Source organism: Miscanthus floridulus, chromosome 18 (genome assembly GCF_019320115.1).
Source record: "Miscanthus floridulus cultivar M001 chromosome 18, ASM1932011v1, whole genome shotgun sequence".
Lineage (NCBI taxonomy): Eukaryota > Viridiplantae > Streptophyta > Magnoliopsida > Poales > Poaceae > Miscanthus > Miscanthus floridulus.
Genome location: NC_089597.1, coordinates 31,336,004 through 31,356,440, shown reverse-complemented (window position 1 = coordinate 31,356,440; position 20,437 = coordinate 31,336,004). Strand labels below are relative to the sequence as shown.

The following is a 20,437-nucleotide window of genomic DNA, read 5'->3' as shown; positions in this document are numbered from 1 at the left end:
CGTGAGGCTTGGCCTCAATCCATACTCGCAGGCTTGGCCCTGAGTTTACTGACAACAGCCAAATCAACCATAAGAGTACTGACTCGCTGCACGATGGAATAGATAGGAAATATAAATAATCACTATATTCATCTAGAGCTGAGAAACCCTAAGAAGCAAGCAATAGAAAAGAAATTGAAATCGATAGCTTGCTACCTGATGAAATCTGACGATCCAGCGATCGACAAGCAAGGTTACACCTAGGGCTAGGGTTGCTGGCGCCTAGACAGGAAGCTCGATGGCGCTAAGTAGACCGGAGATGGATCACCTCGTGGTGACGCTCATGAAGAAGTCAACGACGGCCACAGCGGCGCAGGCACGATGACACGGGAAGGGCGGCACGGGCACTGTGGTGTGGTGGTGGTGCTGTAGAGCTTGACTGCGTGAGGTAGGCATGGGTGCGGTGGTGGAGGCGCAGGCGCGGGCGCGGCGGCGCGACGAGGCGGGCACTGCTGCGTAGGCGCTGTGCAGTGGTGGCACGGCAGAGCTTGACTGCGCGAGGTAGGCACGAGTGCGGCGGTGGAGGCGTAGGCGTAGGTGCGGCGGCGCGATGCAGGCGGCATGGGTGACCTAGGTACGAACGAGGTGAAGACAAAGGGGAACTATTCATGGTGGTCCCCATGTGACAGAGAAGAAAAGGAATTTTAGATTCACTCGGATTCAACTCATCGAACGCACCGGTGGCAATGACTGGACGCTGTCACCCGGAGTCCGGTCGACAATAGAGAGGTCCAAAACCCCTCAAGTCACGACCGGGCACGTCTGGTGCCTCATGATCGGACGCACAACAGAGTCCGGTCGATCCTAACATCTTCTTCTTTGTTTGACCGGACGCTGGATGAACACTGTTCAGCGTCCGGTCACCATTTTTTAGCAAATCTTCAAAGTTCCTTTGCGCTGCCTTTTTCTAATCGAGTCCCAACTTCAATAAGACAAAAAACACCAATTAGGACTGATGTGAGAGACCTCTCTCAAGCCCTCAAATTTTTTAAAGTATTTTGCCTTAGGCTATAATTCTTTTTAAGAAAATATGCAATAAAAGGGGCGAGGAGCACCATGTGACCATACAAGAGTGTTTTATGACCAATAGGAGCTTCAAATGCTCTCCCTATTTGTGGACAAACACAGCGGGTGCTCAAAAGATAACCGATAAAGAAACACACATGCACATTCAATGCAATACTTAAAAGTAAGTCTAGTTGCTTGTCAAGTTTGATCCAAGGTTAAGCTTCTTCACATGTTTTTTTGCGGCTATCTTAACCATATTAGACAAGCCATAAGTGCATTACTAAAAAAATTAAACATGTTTTATATTACAATGCAATGCAAGGGACAACATAAGCTCATTTTTTGTGAAGTTACTAAAGTCAAGCACATTGAGCTCATTCCTCAACCGACAAAATATAGCCTCATCTAGTGGTTTAGTGAAGATATCCGCTAATTGATCCTCAATCCTTACACCTTCCAGTGATATATCATTTTTAGCAACATGATCTCTAAGAAAATGATGGTGGATATCTATGTGCTTGGCGCGAGAGTGTTGAACTAGATTATTAGCAAGCTTTACCGCGCTCTCATTGTCACATAAAAGAAGTACCTTTTCTAGAACTACACCATAGTCTAGCAAAGTTTGCTTCATGTAAAGAATTTGTGCACAACAAACACCTGCGGCAATGTATTCCGCCTCGGCGGTGGATAAAGCCACACTATTTTGCTTCTTGGAGGTCCAAGACACTAGTGATCTACCGAGCAAATGGCACCCTCCAGATGTACTTTTTCTATCAATTTTGCAACCAGCATAATTCGAATCGGAATAGCCAACTAGTTAGAATCTAGCTCCTTTGGGATACCAAAGACCAACGCTTGTTGTATGCTTAAGGTACCTAAGGATTCTTTTAATGGCAACCATGTAAGCCTCCTTAGGATTAGCTTGAAATCTAGCACACATACACACACTAAACGTGTTGTCGGGCCAAGATGTGGTCAAATATAATAAACTATCAATCATAGAATGGTAGAGAGTTTGATCAACCGATTTACCTCCCTCATCTAAGTCGAGATGTCCATTTGATGGCATTGGTGTCTTGATTGGCTTACATTCATCCATTTTGAACCTCTTGAGAAGGTCCTTGGTATATTTTTCTTAAGAGATGAAAATCCCTTCTCTTATTTGCTTGACTTGAAAGCGAAGAAAGAATGTAAGCTCTCCAATCATAGACATCTCGAACTCCTTTGGCATCAATTCACCAAACTCTTAGCAATAATCTCCATTTGATGAGCCAAATATGATATCATCAACATATACTTGACAAATAAAGATCTCTCCATCAAACTTCTTGGTGAATAGTGTGGTATCAACCTTCCCAATGGTGAAGCCCTTCTCAATGAGAAAATCCCAAAGGCGTTCATACCAAGCTCTTAGGGCTTGCTTATGCCCATATAGCGCCTTGGACAACCTATAGACATGATCAGGATATCTAGGATCTTCAAACCCAGGAGGTTGATCAACATAGACTAGTTCATTTATGAAACCATTTAAAATGCACTTTTAACATCCATTTTATATAATTTCATTTCATGATGGGATGCATATGCAAGAAGGATATGAATGGCTTCAAGTCTTGCAACCGATGCAAAGGTCTCTCTAAAATCCAACCCTTCAACTTGAGAGAACCCCTTTACAACTAGTCTTGCCTTGTTCCTCACAATAATGCATTGATCATCTTGCTTGTTGTGGAACACCCACTTTGTTCCAATGACTCTTGCACCTTGTAGTCGCTCTTCAAGTGTCCAAACTTCATTATGGGTGAAGTTGTTCAACTCTTCATGCATGGCATTTATCCAATCCGGATCTTGAAGAGCTTCTGCATTTTTAGGTTTAATGCAAGAAACAAACGAGTGATATTCAATAAATGAAGCAAGTTTTTGAGAGCGAGTCATTACTCTCTTTGAAGGGCTCTCTATGATGAGATCTTGTGGATGTGCTTGTAGTAGGGGTGAATTTCTTCTATCAACCACTTCAGAGGGAGTTGTGGAGCATCAACATCTTGAGCTTGTGCCACCATTTGATCATGGGAGATATGAGTATCTTCATTTTCTACTCTCCCATATTTATCATCATCTTGTGGCTCATTTGATGAAGAGGGTGGATCAATCACTTGTACATCATCTCCATCATCTTTGGGCTTGATGTCTCCAACCGGAATGTTCTTCATGGCCTCCCTAAATGGTTCATCACCTACATCATTAAGATTCTCATGTGCTCCTTGGGAGCCGTTAGATTCATCAAATTCTACATCATATGTTTCTTCAACCAAGCCGGTGACATGATTAAATACTCGATATGCTTTGGACTTTAATGAGTAACCAATAAGAAAACCAATATCACAACGTCTTTGGAACTTCCCTAGGTGTTGCCGCTTCTTGTAGATGTAGCATTTGCAACCAAACACCCGGAAGAATGATATGTCCGGCTTCTTCCCATTTGGTAACTCATAATTGTACTCATCAAGCCTTATTCTTGCAAGTGTGATAAGTGTCCGGTTCTTTCTCTCTACTACACTATTTTGTTGAGGAGTGTATGTTGCGGAGACCTCATGCTTGATCCCTACTTCATCATAATATGCTTCAATGTTTGTGTTGTCAAATTCTTTTCCATTGTCACTTCTTGTCTTCTTGAGCTTCACTTCAAATTCATTTTGTGCTCTCTTGGCAAACTTCTTGAAACATGCGGCCACTTCGGTCTTGTCATGAAGGAAGAACACCCAAGTATATCTAGAGTAGTCATCAACTATCACAAGACAATAGAGATTGCCTCCCAAACTCTTATAAGTTGTTGGTCCAAAAAGATCCATGTGAAGAAGCTCTAGTACTCTTGTTGTTGACAAGTAAGCTTTTGTTGGATGAGTGTTTGAAACTTGTTTGCCAGCTTGACATGCACTACAAAGCTTGTCCTTCTCAAATTTCATATCCTTCAAACATCTCTCCAATTCATTCTTCATTAGCTTCTTGAGTGAGCTCATCCCAACATGTGCAAGTCTTCTATGCCATAGCCACCCAAGTGATGTTTTGGTGAATAAGCATGTCTTCAAGTTGGCATCTTCGGAGGTGAAATCCACTAGATATAGGTTGTTGTATCTAAAACCCTTGAATATAACTTGATCATCATCTTTCTTTGATACAACCACTTCCTTCTCGGTAAACAAGCATTGCAAGCCAAGATCACACAATTGACTAACGGATAGCAAGTTGAAACTCAATGAAGCAACATATAGCACATTTGATATTGAATGATCATTCGATATTGCAACTTTGCCCAATCCTTGAACTTTGCCCTTTGAATTATCACCAAATGTAATCTTTTCTTGACCATCTACTTCTTCATCCAGTGAGGTGAACATATGAGGGTCACCGGTCATATGTTGAGTACAACCACTATCAATAATTCCTGAGTGCCACCCATTCCAACCAGTTCATACATTGATCACACGGAGCACCACCATGATGCTTTATCGTGTTCATGTGTGAATACGCATACTTGATCTCTCTGTTTACTAAGCACCAATCTATCTACATGCACCTGCCCATGGGTGGCACAACCAAAGCTTTTACAATAGATCCTGGCAAAAAAAGACAGAGATGAACGATTTGGCACGATGAGGGACAAGCTCGCTGGAGGCAAAGGTGTAAACAGGGACATGCATTGACCACAAACATTTTGGTACCAGGCTATGGAGTCATGGCACAGCACATGGCAAGAAGTTCATGAGCAGACCACCTGACTCGACAGTAACTCATCACAGCACAGGCTTGCTCAGAGTTGGTTGTACTCACCCTCAGTCATATATTCATCACATTATTAGACGCTACATTCACCAGCCTCACTCTCAGAACAAGCTGGCTAACATATGTTGAATCACAGCCCTTGATTTAGTTGAACAATTAAAATAACTTGAAAAGAAGAAAAAACCGTTGCAACTACAACTAATGTTGGAAACTTGGGAATTATAAATGGCCAAATGGGCGGCAAGGCCGTAGCATGACACTGCCTGGGCCCATTGAAGGCAAGGCCGATGAACCCTTTGTGTCGTGTCGTGCCTGCTCATAGGCTGTGCCTACAGTCCAGGCAAAGTCCCGCTGAGCCGACCTTGCTCGTGCCGGCCCGATTAACACACACTGAACAGAAATCGTCAAATGGGAAATTCATTCTTCATGCACACACAGAGAAAAATCAAATCGTTAGTGCAGCGCCGTCGCCTCCACACATGCGCGGGCGGTCGCGCCGCCGTGCCCACTCGCTGGTCGGGGGGGACGCACGTACCGCTTCTCACGTTGGGCAGGGAGGTGGTGCCTGCATTATTGAATTGCAACTTTAAACTCTTAAATTCTTAGGGGTGTGAAAAAGTAGTTCCTTCATTTTTCTTTAATAATTGCATACTAAAGTGTCATCACCTAAATATTGATTCACCAAATCTGGCATAATAAGTGAATCAGACTAACAGCATAACACTCAAGTGTGAATATCTCTTCTCTTCACACATTGTTTCCTTGGGCATGATGAGTTACTCATCGTATCTCCTTTGTCGGTGGCTGGTTTCTACGCACTGATACACATACATATAATTCCCTTAACCACCGCAAGCCATGACCACTGCTGGAGGTGGCATCGCCGATGAGCAACTCCTCTTAGAGAGGATTGGGTGCAACAAAATCGACAACGTTGTTATAGGGTTAGAGAATGCCTGTGATCATGGATGTGGGGGACAAGATTTTGTGCCTGACGTACCTTGGTCCTAGTGATGAAATGTACATCCCATGTTATTATCTCTTCGTTCTGTGCACTGTCCACAATCAAACAACTGAGTTACTATACCCACTTGTCGAGTGTGTAGCAAATCCTGCCCAACTATATAGCCATGAGATTAAGTAACACCACACCTAGGTCCACGGGAGCCCATAGCAAACCAAAACATCGGAGCCTAACTCAATACAAAAGACTAGCCTTGTGGGTGAAGATTATCCAACCTTATATGCTCCACACAATTATAGTAGTCAGGATCTGCTTCACGCTTTGTTATCCCTCGAGTCTGGTTGTAGACTCGTTTTGGTTCTTGTGCGTCGGCCATCGGCCCAAACTTTTTAATAATTGCCCTGATTCTACCCTGGTGTAGATGAAGCCAGATATAAACTATCCTTTATCTAAAAAAAATATGCTCCACACAATTAATTTACAATGTAGGACGAAACTAGCAAGATGGGAGCATTGTCCTCACCCAGCCCAAGCGCCCTACTGAGCCCATGTCAGGTCTGCCGTTCTTGTTTGCAATGGAGGGCTTTCTTGCCATGTCTGAATCCTGAGTGCCTCGCAATCCAAGTAGTTCATGTGTTTTGATCACACACAGAGCACCATGATGCTTTGTCACATGTGGATCGATCCGACAGTCAAAAGCTCCGGTGATGGACATCTAGGCCAGTTGGGAGCCTTTGCCAACAAGGTATTGAGCGACCGGATACCAAGGAGAAACTTAGGAAAAACAAATAAAGAAGGTGTATGTATAAATAGGGTGGAAGTGTGGCATCCAATGGGCCTTAAAATTTGTTAGCCTATCTAGTCATGGTGCAGTTGGACATTGGCTACTGGCTAGCTAGTAACTAACATTTACATCATAGGTTCAGAGCAGACAATATAATTTACGGCTGTACTCGTCACATTTTGATTGCGAAAATATGCGTGTCCATCTCAGTAGTATTCTTTGCGGACATATGGGACCTTTAAAGGATGAGCGCTTGTGTTCGATCCAGCCTACAGGTTGAAGTTATTGTTATTTCATCATACCTACACGTTATGTTGATCGCCGTCTTTGCATTTGAAGACCGGTGGCAGACCTAGAAAATTTCTAGAGCCTGGGCAAATATAACAATGGAGAAGTTCACGTAAAACAGATCAACCAGATATAAGCCTAGTTGACAGTTCTAATAGTTTTGAAACTTACACACATGTTCTTCGCATCACATGGATGGCCTTATGTTTTTCAGATCGGTCAATAATTTAGAACTGGTTTTTGTTGCTTTTGTAATAATTGTGGATTGATTCTTCTTCAATGAAGAAGTATGAAGCCGGAACTCTTTTCCATTATCTAAAAAAATAAGGAAAAGAGGATATCACCGATTCTCTTATTAATTATGACACTAAAATTAATTGTCCATTAACAAATTGCCACCAAAAGTTCAATATGCATATATACTGCTAGCGATGAAAACGGTATTACAATATAGAAAATGAAAATGGTCGGTACGGGATTTTTCTACATTTTAGTAATTAAAGAGTACAAAAAATGGTTGCGAAGGTTAAATTCTGAAACGGTATCATAATATAGAAAATGGTATCATAATATAGAAAATGAAAACGGTCGGTACGGGATTTTTTCCATCCCTATATACTACCATGTGCAGTTTGTGGGATCTACAATGACTAACTTTGACCGACTGATCTGAGAAGTATGGGCACCACCAAAATGCAAATTCTTTGAGTGGCTTGTTATCAAAATCATATTTGGACCTCGGATAGACTCCAAGCTCGTGGATGGCCAAACACTAGCGTTTGTACTCTACTCCTCTATGCCGATGTACCAAGGAATCTGGCATCCACCTTTTTAAAGATTGCCGCTTCACTAGGCATATTTGGGATGTCATTGCTTCTTGGTTGGGCAATGTGCAACTATGAACCTTGTGCATGGGCTCCAGGTGACTCAGTGCAAGACTGGTGGGATAACATGGACCACACCCCCGTTCAATTGCTAGATGTGGATTACATTCTACCATCATTTTTGATGTGTTGGACGTGTAGAAAGAAAGAGATGCAAGGATCTTCGAGCACAAACAGACCTCAAACTACCAAATCCTACAAAAGATTAGAGATGAGGCCAATCTTTAGGCAACGGAGGGAGCAAAACACTTAGCTACTCTATTGCATCGCTTTTAACCTCGAGTCACTGGGTTTTTTTCCCCTGCACTATGGGCTCGTTCTCTCTCGTTCTTCTACAGCTTAAGTTTTATGGTGCCTTTTTAAGCTTCCTTCTTTTCAATATAATAGACAACTCTCCTAGCAATTCCGTTTCAGAAAAACAAAGCATGAGAACGGACCGCATTCTGCACAAGCAACCTTGGACGAGACTACTACAATGCACTAAGTTTCAGCAATATAGATCTTACTGCTACTTGCAGTTGCGCGTGCGCGTTTTGATTCCAGCAACTGTTCCTTTGAACCACCTTCACTATGCACATCCACACACATAATCTATCCTTCCTCCTTCGTTTTTGCGCGTTTTGATTCCAGCAACTGTTCCTTTGAACCACCTTCACTATGCACATCCACACACGTAATCTATCCTTCCTCCTTCGTTTTCGTGCAGTTGATTTCATTTGATAAATGTTTTTTACAGGGGATACATGTTCGTGGCCATTGCATTCTCCGTGGAAAAATAAGGCACGTATAGGAGATGGCCCGTCAATCAGGCTTGCCGCTAGAGGCCTTTCGCTCTCTTTCCTGGAAGGAGCATAGCGCCTAATTTTTTCAGAAATAACTCTATCAATTCCCTTACTGCTAGCTGAAATCAAGGTGGAAGCTCACACTTGGTGGATCGCAGGAGCGAAGCACCTTGGTGAGGTTCTGCCAGTCATATTGGCATGCGATGTTTCCAACTTTTGTCTTCTCTTCCTTGAAGTGCAAGGTGTGGCTACCGTTAAGCTCTATTCTATTGTTTTTATTTTGTTTTGACCTCGGCCTCATTGCTTTCTCTAATTTTAATATAAAAACGACAGGTCCTGCTAATTGAGCTTAAAAATGTCTATTTCGTCGACGACATACACACGATCGAGATGATCAGCGGTTAATTCAGCATACTGAGGTCTATCGCTCATGCAACTCTCTCCTGGCCTCCTGGGCCATGTGGTTCTGAAACTGGAAACCTGGTGTATGTCAGTATCAATTGAGACGCTCTCACTGCATCGCATTATCCTTTCCCTCCTTGTCAGCATCCATCAGTTATCAGCAAAGATGAAAGTCTTCTGGACTTTGGCAAAGGTTATACTACTTTCTAGACTTCAGCTTGGTCTTTCCAAAAATGCGACTGCATCAACTCACCCGTCCAGTCGCTCATAAGTATTAGGAAGTCAATCATCAGAAGTCTTTAATTGGAGAAGAAACACAATCTTTTTTCTTAATAATATGCAGAAATTTCACGCTCAGGAATGACCGTGGACAGTCAATCAGGAGAAATTTTTAAATTTTTAAATTTTGAGGAATAGAAAAATAAATAAATATTAGGGAAAATCTAATATCTTAAGTAAAGAATGTGGAATAATGTGTTGTCAATCATGAACAACACGGTCCGGAATGTTACCTTGCTAGCCACAAGTAATGATAAGGAGGAGATATGGTGAGAATGCCGGCCCTTTCTTCTATGAGAATGCCGTCCTGTCGTAGGGCTATGTGGTTGGGCAATGTGCAACTACGACCTTTGTGCATGGGCTCCAAGCGACTTAGTGCAAAACTGGTGGAATAACATGGACTGCACCCCTTCAGTTGCTAGATGTGGGTTACATTCTATCGTCTTTTGGTGTGTTAGAGGTATGGAAAGAAACAAATGCAAGGATCTTCAAGCAGCACAAAGAGATCCCAAACCACCAAATCCTACAAAAGATCAGAGATGAGGCCAATCTTTAGGCAACGGCGGGGGAAAACACTTAGCTATTCTGTTGCATCGTTTTTTACCTCGAGTCACTAGGTTTTTTTCCCTCCCCATTGGGCTCGTTTCTCTCTCGTTCTTGCTGATCATGTACAGATTTAAGTTTCAAGTTTGTGCAGTGCCTCTTTAGGCTTCCTTCTTTTTAATATAACAGGTAGTTCTCCTGGCAATTCCGTTAAGAAAAACAAAGCATGAGAACTGACCGCATTCTGCACAAGCAACCTTGGACGCGACTTGAGAGTTGAGACCAATTGCAATGCACTAAATTTCAGCAATATAGATCTCACGTTTACTTGCAGTTGCGCTTGCACATTTTGATTCCAGCAACTGTTCCTTTGAACCACCTTCAGTTTTGGGTTTTGGGTTTCAGGTTTGTATTTGAGGGTTTTTGGTGTGAGATTGAATATAGGGTTCAAGAGTTTTGGGGATTTTGACTGAGATTTGCATAATTCCCCTCCTTCTTGCTGATCCGAACCCTAGGGGATTAATGTGTGTGAATTTGGCATGATTCATCATGACCAGAGACTAATTGGTCATGAACATGATCAAGCTGAGATCAATTGGGCTAAACTGTGAGCAATTAGGCACCAAATTTGGGCACATTATCATTAATCCATGACTAACCATAACAATTGACCAAACCTAGGCCCTAAACATGCACATACGCAGGCACATTAGTTTAGGATCTGATTAATTAGGGCCTAACATGATCAACATGACTAATTAGGCGTAACAATGAGGAATTAGGGGAATGATTAAACAAATTGACCTCAAAATTAACTTAATCTAAATCATAATCCACACATCTGTGCCCATGAATTAGATTAGCATGCTCTTGATGACACAATGTTAGAATCAGGGGCACTTATATATCCACAGGCTCTCTGATCTAGTTAACATGAACACCAACTAATCTAATATGGATTAAAGGACTAACCATAATCATCATGAGATGGGTAGTCAACCATTGGTAGTTGCACCAGAGGTCGCCTAGTAAAATAGGAGATTCGTCAATGGATGTCACCTCTAGACATTGGTGAGGAAGTAGAGACAGTGTGAGCATGGTGTCGATGGTGGCCTTCTTGTCACTGCGGCGCCACTTCAATCAAATTTCAGGAGTTTGATTAGGCTAGCTGATCCTCTAGGAACGTTGGTTCCATCTGTGAGAGCCTTCCCTTCTTATTATTGGCACTGTGTGACACAGGGGCCACATCGTCGATCGGTTTTGGGTGCCCCTGATCGCGGCATATACGGGAGCTATGTGCTCTCCTTGACTTAGTCTAGGAATAGAATGGGTTTTGGCCCATCCCAGTCAAAAGCTCAAGATCACTTTTTCAACAGTACTAGCTATTGTCATGTCACATGCTTAATTGGTGGTCGTGGTTAGACAATGGTGTTGATGTTAGCGTCCCATGAACAGGCCAGGCGTGACAAACTCGCCCCAATGTTATTGGTCGCGGTTGATGATGAGGTGCGGTAGGCCGCCGACGCCGTAGAGCAAGCCGAACCTGCCATAGTTCTCAAACTGATGCTTGGACTTGTTGTGACAGTGGCGCTGATGGTGAGTGCCAGCGCGCTGCCGGGCGTGTACTTGTTGATAGACGCGTTGAGCTTCTTGATCGAGTTCTTATCCCGCTACACGAACGCCTTGGACTCCTTACACGGGTCAAGTCAGACCCGTGATGTCGGCCACCACGGGCAGAGGGGAGGTGTCCGCCGAGGAAAGCAGCACCGATGAGAGTGCTAGTGCGGTAAAGAAGGTTTTCAATGTGGAGGTAAGCGAGATGCTGTTGTTGTTGCTGCTACTGCTTTTGCCAAAGGAGGCAGAGCAGGAGATGGAGAGGCCCGCGTGGCTTCACGGCGGCTAATGCCATGGTGAAGGCAGCGGCGAGGGCAGCCATTGCTGTTGTGTTGTGCTGGGTCCAGTGTGGAAGTGGAGGGAGTGAATCTTAGGGTCATGGCGGGAGGGCGCGATTAGTTTGTTTGGGGTTTTGTAGAGCAAGGCGCGCGGGATAGCAGACAGACAGCGGCTAGAGGTATAGATGGCCAAATGGACCGTCCAACCCGACACAACACGTGTCCAGCCAAAACATTGCCCAATGGGGGTCGTGTCGGCATGGCACAACTGACCTATCAGGTGACGTGCTCGTGCACGGGCTGCACCTACAGGCCAGGTACGGTCTTACAAGGGGGCTTTGAGGTGGTTGTCGTGTATTTTCGCGATGGAATCCATTGTGTGTTTTCTTTATCGGCCGAAATTTATCGAAATTTTCAAAATTTCCATTCTATCCACGAGGTCCGATAAAATTGGATATCAGCCAAATTCACGCAGACGGCCCAAATTCACACGAGCGACCATCCAATAGTGCATATAGATCCTCCTAGCCTATCAAAATCCTAGAAATCCAACTCTTATCCCAATCGTTCTCGTCGCGCCGGCCACATCCACGCTTATCGCGCCACCGCCATAGCCTCAATCCCCCACTCATAATGTTCTATTCTTGTTTTTATCTTATGAACAAGTGATGTTTAATAGCATACGAATAGTTTCAAGTTAAATTCTACTAATTTTTTGAATTTTTTCTAAATTTGGTCCGATATTTCCGATATATCCAGTCTATCCTATTCATTCATGACCTCCGATTATAGCTCAAGCAAACATGCCTCTTCCTTCTCCTTCAGAATTCGATCAACCACATCACGTGCATTAATAAGATCTTTTAGCTTGTCCCATTCTTGCTCTAGCTTCAACTCGCGCCAAACTTGTTTGGCCAGCTTGCACTTCAGAAAGAGGTGCCCCCATCTTCATCTAATCGATTGCATACAGGACACTTGGTGTCCAGCTTCATACCCCTTCTTGCTAAATTTCTTCTCAGAGGGTGGCTATTGTGAGCAAATCTCCACAAAAAATGTTTCACTTTATTTGGGCAATTTGTTTTCCAAATCTTCTCCCACATTGAATCAGCAATTTGGTTGCTGCCACCCTGCGCGCTTCCCTGATCTTTCCTGCGCAGCAAATTGTCTCGGCAAACTTTATAAGCACTCTTCACACTAAACAAGCCACGATCATCATAATGCCAAGCTAGAAAGTTTTCCCTCCCTTCATTCACCGTCAGGGCTAAAATAATATTCGCGTCCTGCTCCCAGAAAACATCTCTGACCAGTTCAGCATCCCATGTGCCGGTAGCTGGTAAATAGGCTTCGACATCACCGGATAAGCCTAGTCACATAGCCACCGGTGTTAGATTAAGGAATATTATCACCAACATCGGTGTTAGATTAAGGAATATTATCATCAACAGGTGCGGTGATAATGCTTGCGAGGAGGGGCCCAACGAGGCAAGAGATGGCGTGCGGCAACAAAAAAAGCATTAGCTGCACATTGCCCCATTCTTATGATTGGACTTCAACTCTAATTTAATGAATGTACCATGCTAAGTGAACTCTTTTGAGACCACAACTAAAATCTAAACTTTTCAAAAAAAAAAAAACAGAAACAAAGTTGAAGTTGACGTATTGGAGTCCAAGGAACAGTATGTCAACAACTGCACTAAAGGTTCTATACTCCCTCCGTTTTTATTTATTTGTCACATTAGCTTTGTCCTAAGTCAAACTTTACTATTTTTTACCATCCATTTCAAAAAATCCTTATAGTTTCACAATATATGAATTACAGATTATAAGAATATTTCTATAAAAATATAAATCTTATTTCATGAATTTATATAAATTTTCATAATAGACATTAATATGACGCTGACTAATAACATCATAAGACATTATCTTAAAATAGCAAATAACTGAAAATTAATAATATAATACTTTATAATAAAGTGCATCCCAACAAATATAAAGTCGCTTTCCTTTTTGAAAGGATTGAATGTGCCTTTTTCTGGATGCTGATTTACTTGTGAAAGGATGCCATTTTCTTTTGGCATTAACAGGCCAGCAATAACACATAGACATAGGAGTAGACATCAACAATTATAGTCGTTGGTGTAATGGTGTGCACCAAGCCTAACCTTCAACAAGAATATGATTGACACATTTGGCCCTTTCCTGCATATGATTGCTGCCCTACTAGGCTACTACTACTCCTCTTTCATCAGCAAAATAATAATAATAATAATAATATAATATATATAATAATAATAATCTACAAGTACCAACACCTTCGTTCTTGTGTGTTGAGTCTTACAATAAAATGTGGCTGTAGTAGTCGGTTCACGACCCATTCTGCCATGTCCATCTCCTATATATGTATTCTTTTCAGCCTAGTGGAAGCCCACCTTTGGTTGTTTGGTGAACAACACCTTTGCTTTTCACCAGAAACGAAAAATGGCTGCCAGGATCCCTTTCCATCGTCACCCTTCTTCCTCCTCCTCCATGGCCATGATCTGCCCAAGGTCAGGCACAAGGCAGTCGTCCTTCAGGCTCAGGACCTCTGCTCATGGCAGCAGTTCTTCACCACACCTCTCCTTTGCTGCTGTGACAGACAAGAAAGTTAAGGTATGTGTGTCGCAGCAGTTCTTCATTTACACATGCAGGAGGTGTATGCATAGAGGCTCTCGATCTCATCTGTTCTTGTGATGATTCATAGGTGTTTGAGGACCAATTGAGAGGGATCGTATGCTACAGAGATGAGAACGGGGAGATGATCTGTGAGGGGTACGACGAAGGCCCGAGGCTCGGAATGCGGTTGCCAGAGAAGGCCTCCTTCCCATGGTGAGCATCTGAACTGAATTTCTTGGATCGTCTTTGTTATTGTTGGGTTGGCAAGGATCAGAAATGATTGGTCTGTAATGAGCATGCCGTTGTTCAATTGATCCTCCTTATATATGCTGTGCTATGATTTTGATGAAATTGTAGGCCTGTGGGGGTTCGGGTCACTGATTTCATCCAGCTAGCGACGCTCCAGGTTTTTGAGGACGTCGATGTTCTTCAGCTCAGGAGTGACCAGAAGAGGCAGCTCTGAGCAAGGAACTGATCATGTAAGCATATAGTGGTGTAGTACAATGATGTATGCAAGAATAATGTGTTGTATTGCACTTAGTTGCTCATATTTGCTCGTCATATTCGGTCCAGCGTTTTGGGTTTCACAAAACGGGGGAAACGGCTATTGTTCAGTTCTTCTCAGTGTACTGCTGAAGCAGACTTACTTGTTTGTAAATAATCACTTACTGCAAGGATGAGATTGTTTAAAGCACAACTTTTATGTGCATATAAAGTGAGAAAAGGAGATCTGAATATCTGATCAGGGTACCGCAGAGCAAATTTAAGCCTATTTATCAGGGTCCACCGATCCCGATATAATCTGCAATTCTTTTAGTTAAACATGTCATGAAGTTGATCCCGATGATGTTCTCGGCTGAATTCAGACCCTATAGAGCGCCGCTAAGACGTGTTGTATTAAACTTTTCCTCTACCTTAATACAGAGACAGGCAAGCCTTTTGCGTGATTGAGAAAAATATATGCAACAAGCTTATTGGATTGCAGCTGTGCACAGTTGCTGCTGGCCACAATGTGACCTCTGTTGCCCATCTGACTGTGAATATCACTTGTGTTAGTACCAATGCATTTCAGAGGATTCAGCTTCAGCCGGCAACAACATGGAAACATACAAACAGGATAGCTGAAAGAAATGTTTTGGGTATTGGATGATGACCAGAATGGCGGAATATGCTGTCCTTTGTTAATTCCAGGCTCTCATGTGGGCCATGTGGCCATGTGAGCCTGAAGCTGGAGGAGGCTTCGTGAATGTCGACATCTTTGGAAACATCAGTGGGCAGTGGATCATCTCATTGTCCTTTCATACCTTGTCAGCATCAATAATGACGTTCAAGAAGAAAGTCTTTTTGGACTTTAGCAGAGACTGGGCTTTCCAAATTTTGCCGCTATTCCATTGTTTAGCCACTGAAACGAAGGAAATTACGTGGGAACATGTATAAAACTAATACTTTTTGGAACTTAGAACTTCACTGGTATACAGCTCGTCAGCTCCGGGTTAAGAAATTTTTCATGCGTTCCAAAGGGACCTTCCTGAATCCTGAATGCTTAATTTCATAAAACATTGATTCCTAAGGGAATCATAAGCTGCAAACAGAACAGGGCATGCCAACTTTACATATTCTGAGTGTGAAAAGAGAATGAGAACAGTTTCACGAACAGCGCGTGACAACTTTACAATGGATACAAAATGCAGCCAAACAAGCTCTCTTTCATATTAAAACACAAGCAAAACTTACTGACGACTGATGATGGGTATGCATAGTTTATACGGTCACTTGTGGCTAGCGGCTGCATTCTTGAGATTTGCAGAGCACGGCTTAATGTAATCAGATCAGACGTCGTCATCGTAGGGGAAGGAGGTGGCGCCCAGCCACTCGTCGCCGTAGATGAAGTTCTCGACGGCGAACTGGGCCGCCTCGTCGTACTCCATCTGCCGCACTCCAGCCCAGTCCACGCGGCCCTCCGTGTCAGCCCCCGGCCCGTCGTTCCCGTACTCGCCGAAGTAGACGGTGTCCCCGCGTCCGGGCTCCGCGCCAGGCCACTCGAGCCACCCTTCCCGGTCCACGATCTGGCCCAGGTAGGAGTCCATGACCACGGCGCGCGCGTACGCGCCCCACGGCCGGCCCAGGAACACGCGCGTGCCGGCGGGCAGGGGCGGGGCCCCGCCTGCGGCGGCGGAATCGGCGGCGGAGGAGACGGTGCAGTGGTGCAGCGCGATGCCCGTGTCCTCGTTGGGGTCGGCGCGGCCCTGCGCCGTGAGCACGACGGACTGGCCGGGCAGGGGCGCCCTGGCGAGGAGCGCGCAGCCCTGCAGCACGGCCGCCGCGTCGCCGAAGACGACGTCGACGGTGCCGGACACGGCGCAGTCGCGGTAGAACTGCCGGAAAGAGTGCGCGTACAGCGCGTCCTGGTGGGCCTCCACGCCGCAGTGGTACAGCGCGGCCAGGTCCGCGTTCACGCGCAGCGCCACCGCCTGCCCCTTGCCCGCGCCCGCCGTGTTGCGGAACGTGATGTCGCGCGCCAGGAAACCCTCGCCGGAGACGCCTGCATGTGCACATTTGCAGATACAATTCAAATTTTCGTATAATGGTCGGCATGACCGCACGATAAATGAGATCTTGGACTAGTCCATGCATGCATTTGCATGGCCAGTTCGATGGGTCCTGCTCCAGTGCACTTCATGGACATGGCCAAAATGAGAGCGTCTTCTTGTCGAATTGGCATGATAATAAGATGGCAGAAGCTGTTTTGTCAGCGAGCACCTCGTCGTCGAATTGGCATGATACCATGAGATCGATGGCAGTCGGTTAGGAGCAGCCAAATATCCTGACGAGTGATAGCCATGAGCCCATGACCCATGTCTAAGGAGATAAAGCTCTGCATGCATGTCAATGGCCCGTATCGGATCTTAGTGCCAACCGACGGAAGGAGACGGCTAGATTGCAGACCTAGTAGTATCTAGGAGCACATGCACGTGATCAGTAGGCCAAATATCTGCGTCAAACATCAGTAGGCCAAATATCTGCGTCAAACCTCCGGAGACTAGGCCCTAACATGAAGTGACGGATGCGGAACAGGGTCGAGTGAGGGCTGATCTCTTCTTCTTTCTCTCTCTTCATTTTTCTTTTTTCTTCCACCTCTTTTTCTTCCTCACCCTCTCTATATTTTCATTGATGCACCAGCTGTAGGGGATCCGCCCCTGCTAGCATGCACATGTAAATAATTCTCTATCAGGCCTACATCTCGTGTTCTTGATCTGGTCATTATCCAAGACCAAGAACCATGTCTTGTATTTTACATTTTTACTTGACTTATCTACTCTGAGTATGAGTTTCTGACAGCCTGAAGACCATGTCCGTCGTGATGCTAACATGTCCACCATGTGTGCATCAGTGCATGCACGAACGGATCAGCCTAGGCGTGGGTTTAGTTCCAAAAATTTTCACCCTAAACTATTACATCAAATCTTGCGACACATGCATGAAGTATTAAATATAAACGAAAAAAACTAATTACACAATTTGGTTAGAAATCGCGAGACGAATGTTTTAAGACTAATTAGTCCATGATTAGCCATAAGTGCTACAGTAACTAGCCTTTGTTAATAATGGATTAGTTATGCTTAATAAATTCGTCTCGCAGTTTTCAGGTGAGCTATGTAATTAGCTTTTTTTATTAGTATCCGAAAACCCCTTCCAACATTTCCAAAACATTCAATGTGACATTTAAAAATTTTCATTTCGTGAACTAAACATAGCTCACTGCCGGTCTGACGACACAGCCACAGACCACACGCTGCATGGTGTACTACTGTACTGGTGTGTAGCAGCTACCAAGGCCGCGTTTAGATGGGCACAGAATCGGCGCCGCCGTTTTTCCTGTTGCTACAGTAGCTACAGTGTTGTTTCGTTTTTATTTGGTAATAATTGTCCAAATGTTGACTAATTAGGCTCAAAACGTTCGTCTCGCAAAGTACAACTAAACTATGCAATTAGTTTTTGATTTCGTCAACATTTAGTACTCCATACATGTACCGCAAATTTGATGTGACGGGGAATCTTCTTTTTGCGTAGTGTCAAATTCAGGAGTTTGGGGCCAACTAAACATGGCCCAAGAGATGCTTCGCACATCTCGCGAGGTGAATATCCGATTCGTGTAAATAAATTGTGTTAAAACTTTGAAGTGCTGCAGTTAGACGACGACTCAAACTTAAAATGGGTAACGATTGATCTAAAATTAGCCTCCAACAGATTATCTATACGAAAAATTTATTTTGGGTTATCTGAGAGATAAATTCTCTCTCCTGGAAACATATTTGCACTAAGGATTTTCTTTTAGATCTTTTGTTGGAGAAGATGCCAAATAGGTATTGAATTTTTTGTCTATAGCGCTACTCAAAGTACGAATAAGACTTGTATTTTAGGTGGTGTTGTTCGAGATAGCCTTAGAGGTTCATTTGATTACCGAAAGTGGCCGTGCGAAAGGTGGTCCAGCCGTCGGCGGCGCTGCGGCTGCCCGTGATGACCGTCGTGTCGCGCCCTTCGCCGACCAGGGCGACGTTCTTCTTGTACAGCGGAACCTCCACGTTCTCCTCGTACGTCCCGGCCTTCACGTGGATCACCGTCCTCGTCTCGCTGTTGTTCGGCGCCGCCGCCACCGCCTCCCCCACAGTCCGGAAGTTCCCCGTCCCATCCTTCGCCACAGTGATCACCGTCGCCGCTGGCTGCCCAGTGTTCCCACCGCTGTCATCCCCGTCGTTGTCGCTGTCGTCGTCGTCTCCTCCGCTGCTGTCGTCGTCGTCGTCTCCTCCGCTACTGTCGTCGTCGTCGTCTCCTCTGCTGTTGTCGTCGTCGTCGTCCTGGAGCAGCCGTCGGTTGTGAACTGTCTTCGCTACGGCGTTCACGAAGCCAGCAGCAGACACGCCGCCGCCGCGCCTGGCGACGAGGGCGAGTGAGTTGGACACGTGCTCGTAGGCGTCGTCGAGGGACGCGAGGAGTCCGCCAATCCGCGGGCCGGACGCGCCGGCGAGCCCGTCGAGGCAGGTGGCCTTGTTGGTGAGCGCGGCCGCGAGGTGCGCGCGCACGGCCGGGAGGCCCTGGCCCTCGCCGGGCGCCGCGAGCAGCGAGGCGGAGCGCGAGAGCGACGACAGCGAGGAGGCGTGGAGCTCCTGGCAGTCCTGCGCGGCGCCGCGGCGGAGCGAGGCGCCCGCGGGGGAGGCGGCCGGCGGCGCGGAGAGAGCGGAGAGCGCCGGGGAGAGCGAGAACAGCGCCGACTCCGCACCGTGGAGGGACGCCAGCAAGACGGAGAGGACGTTCGGCGGGAGGAGCTGTACGGAGACAGCGGACGCCTCGGCCACCTTCGCGCCGGCTGCGGCGGCGTCAAGGTGCGAGGCCACGGCCGCCAGGCAGGACACCGGATGCGGCGTCGTGTGGCAGATGGCGTGGTGGACGATGTCGGGCGGAGGGCTGCTGGCGCCTGCCGCGGCGGTCTTTTTGGGCATTCTAGTTCCGCCGGTGTGGTGGCGCTGGCTCTTGTGACCGTGGTGGCATTGAGTTGTGCCGGCGGTAGTGAGGAGAAGGATAGCGAGGAGGAGGAGCGGCGGTGAGAGCGTGACGGGCGCCATGGTTGTGGGAAGCGCGATTGCGCGAGCTAGTGTGTGGTGTGGGAGTGGGACAGTGGGAGTATATGTACAATATACAAGGTTCAACAACGGGGCATCATGTGTTGGATCCTATGATCCAAAGTTTACCGGTATACGTAGCTTTTACTATATTTAGGTTTATTGTAAATTATTAGATGCGTTGCAAAATCTATATATATATAGAAATGACATAATTTCGGATGAAGAGAGTAATCACATTCTTCTTTTTCATTCCACATATTATCTTTTTAGAAAAAAAAAAGATGGATAGAGTGCTATTTCCTAGCTAGTACTTTTTCTCATTAGGTTTACTCTTCTCAACTAATAATATTGTCACCTGGTTTGTAGGATGCCTTTAGTTCATGCTATCAGAGCATCTCCAAGAGTCTTTAATTATAAATCACACTCGCTATATCATCATTTGGAGAGTCATTTGCATAAAAAATCATTTTCTATATCTTTTCGTGCTTCAACGGCTTTTTTTATATCGTGTGTGCACTC

At 45.2% G+C, this 20,437-nt stretch overlaps 1 protein-coding gene and 2 pseudogenes across 1 annotated transcript; 1 reads left to right on the top strand and 2 right to left on the bottom strand.

Moving 5' to 3' along the window:
* Nucleotides 1-11,187: 11,187 nt before the first annotated feature.
* Nucleotides 11,188-11,686, bottom strand: LOC136523605 (photosystem I reaction center subunit III, chloroplastic-like; annotated as a pseudogene).
* A 2,357-nt stretch (nt 11,687-14,043) lies between these two features.
* LOC136522739 (uncharacterized) lies at nt 14,044-15,028 on the top strand (annotated as a pseudogene).
* A 798-nt stretch (nt 15,029-15,826) lies between these two features.
* Nucleotides 15,827-19,964, bottom strand: LOC136522713 (probable pectinesterase/pectinesterase inhibitor 12). Its single transcript, XM_066516525.1, has 2 exons — nt 18,760-19,964; nt 15,827-16,839 (listed from the first exon to the last, which is right to left on the bottom strand). Exons 1-2 carry the CDS (start codon nt 19,916-19,918, stop codon nt 16,127-16,129), a joined length of 1,872 nt encoding a protein of 623 aa, XP_066372622.1. The 5' UTR covers nt 19,919-19,964; the 3' UTR covers nt 15,827-16,126.
* Nucleotides 19,965-20,437: the final 473 nt, after the last annotated feature.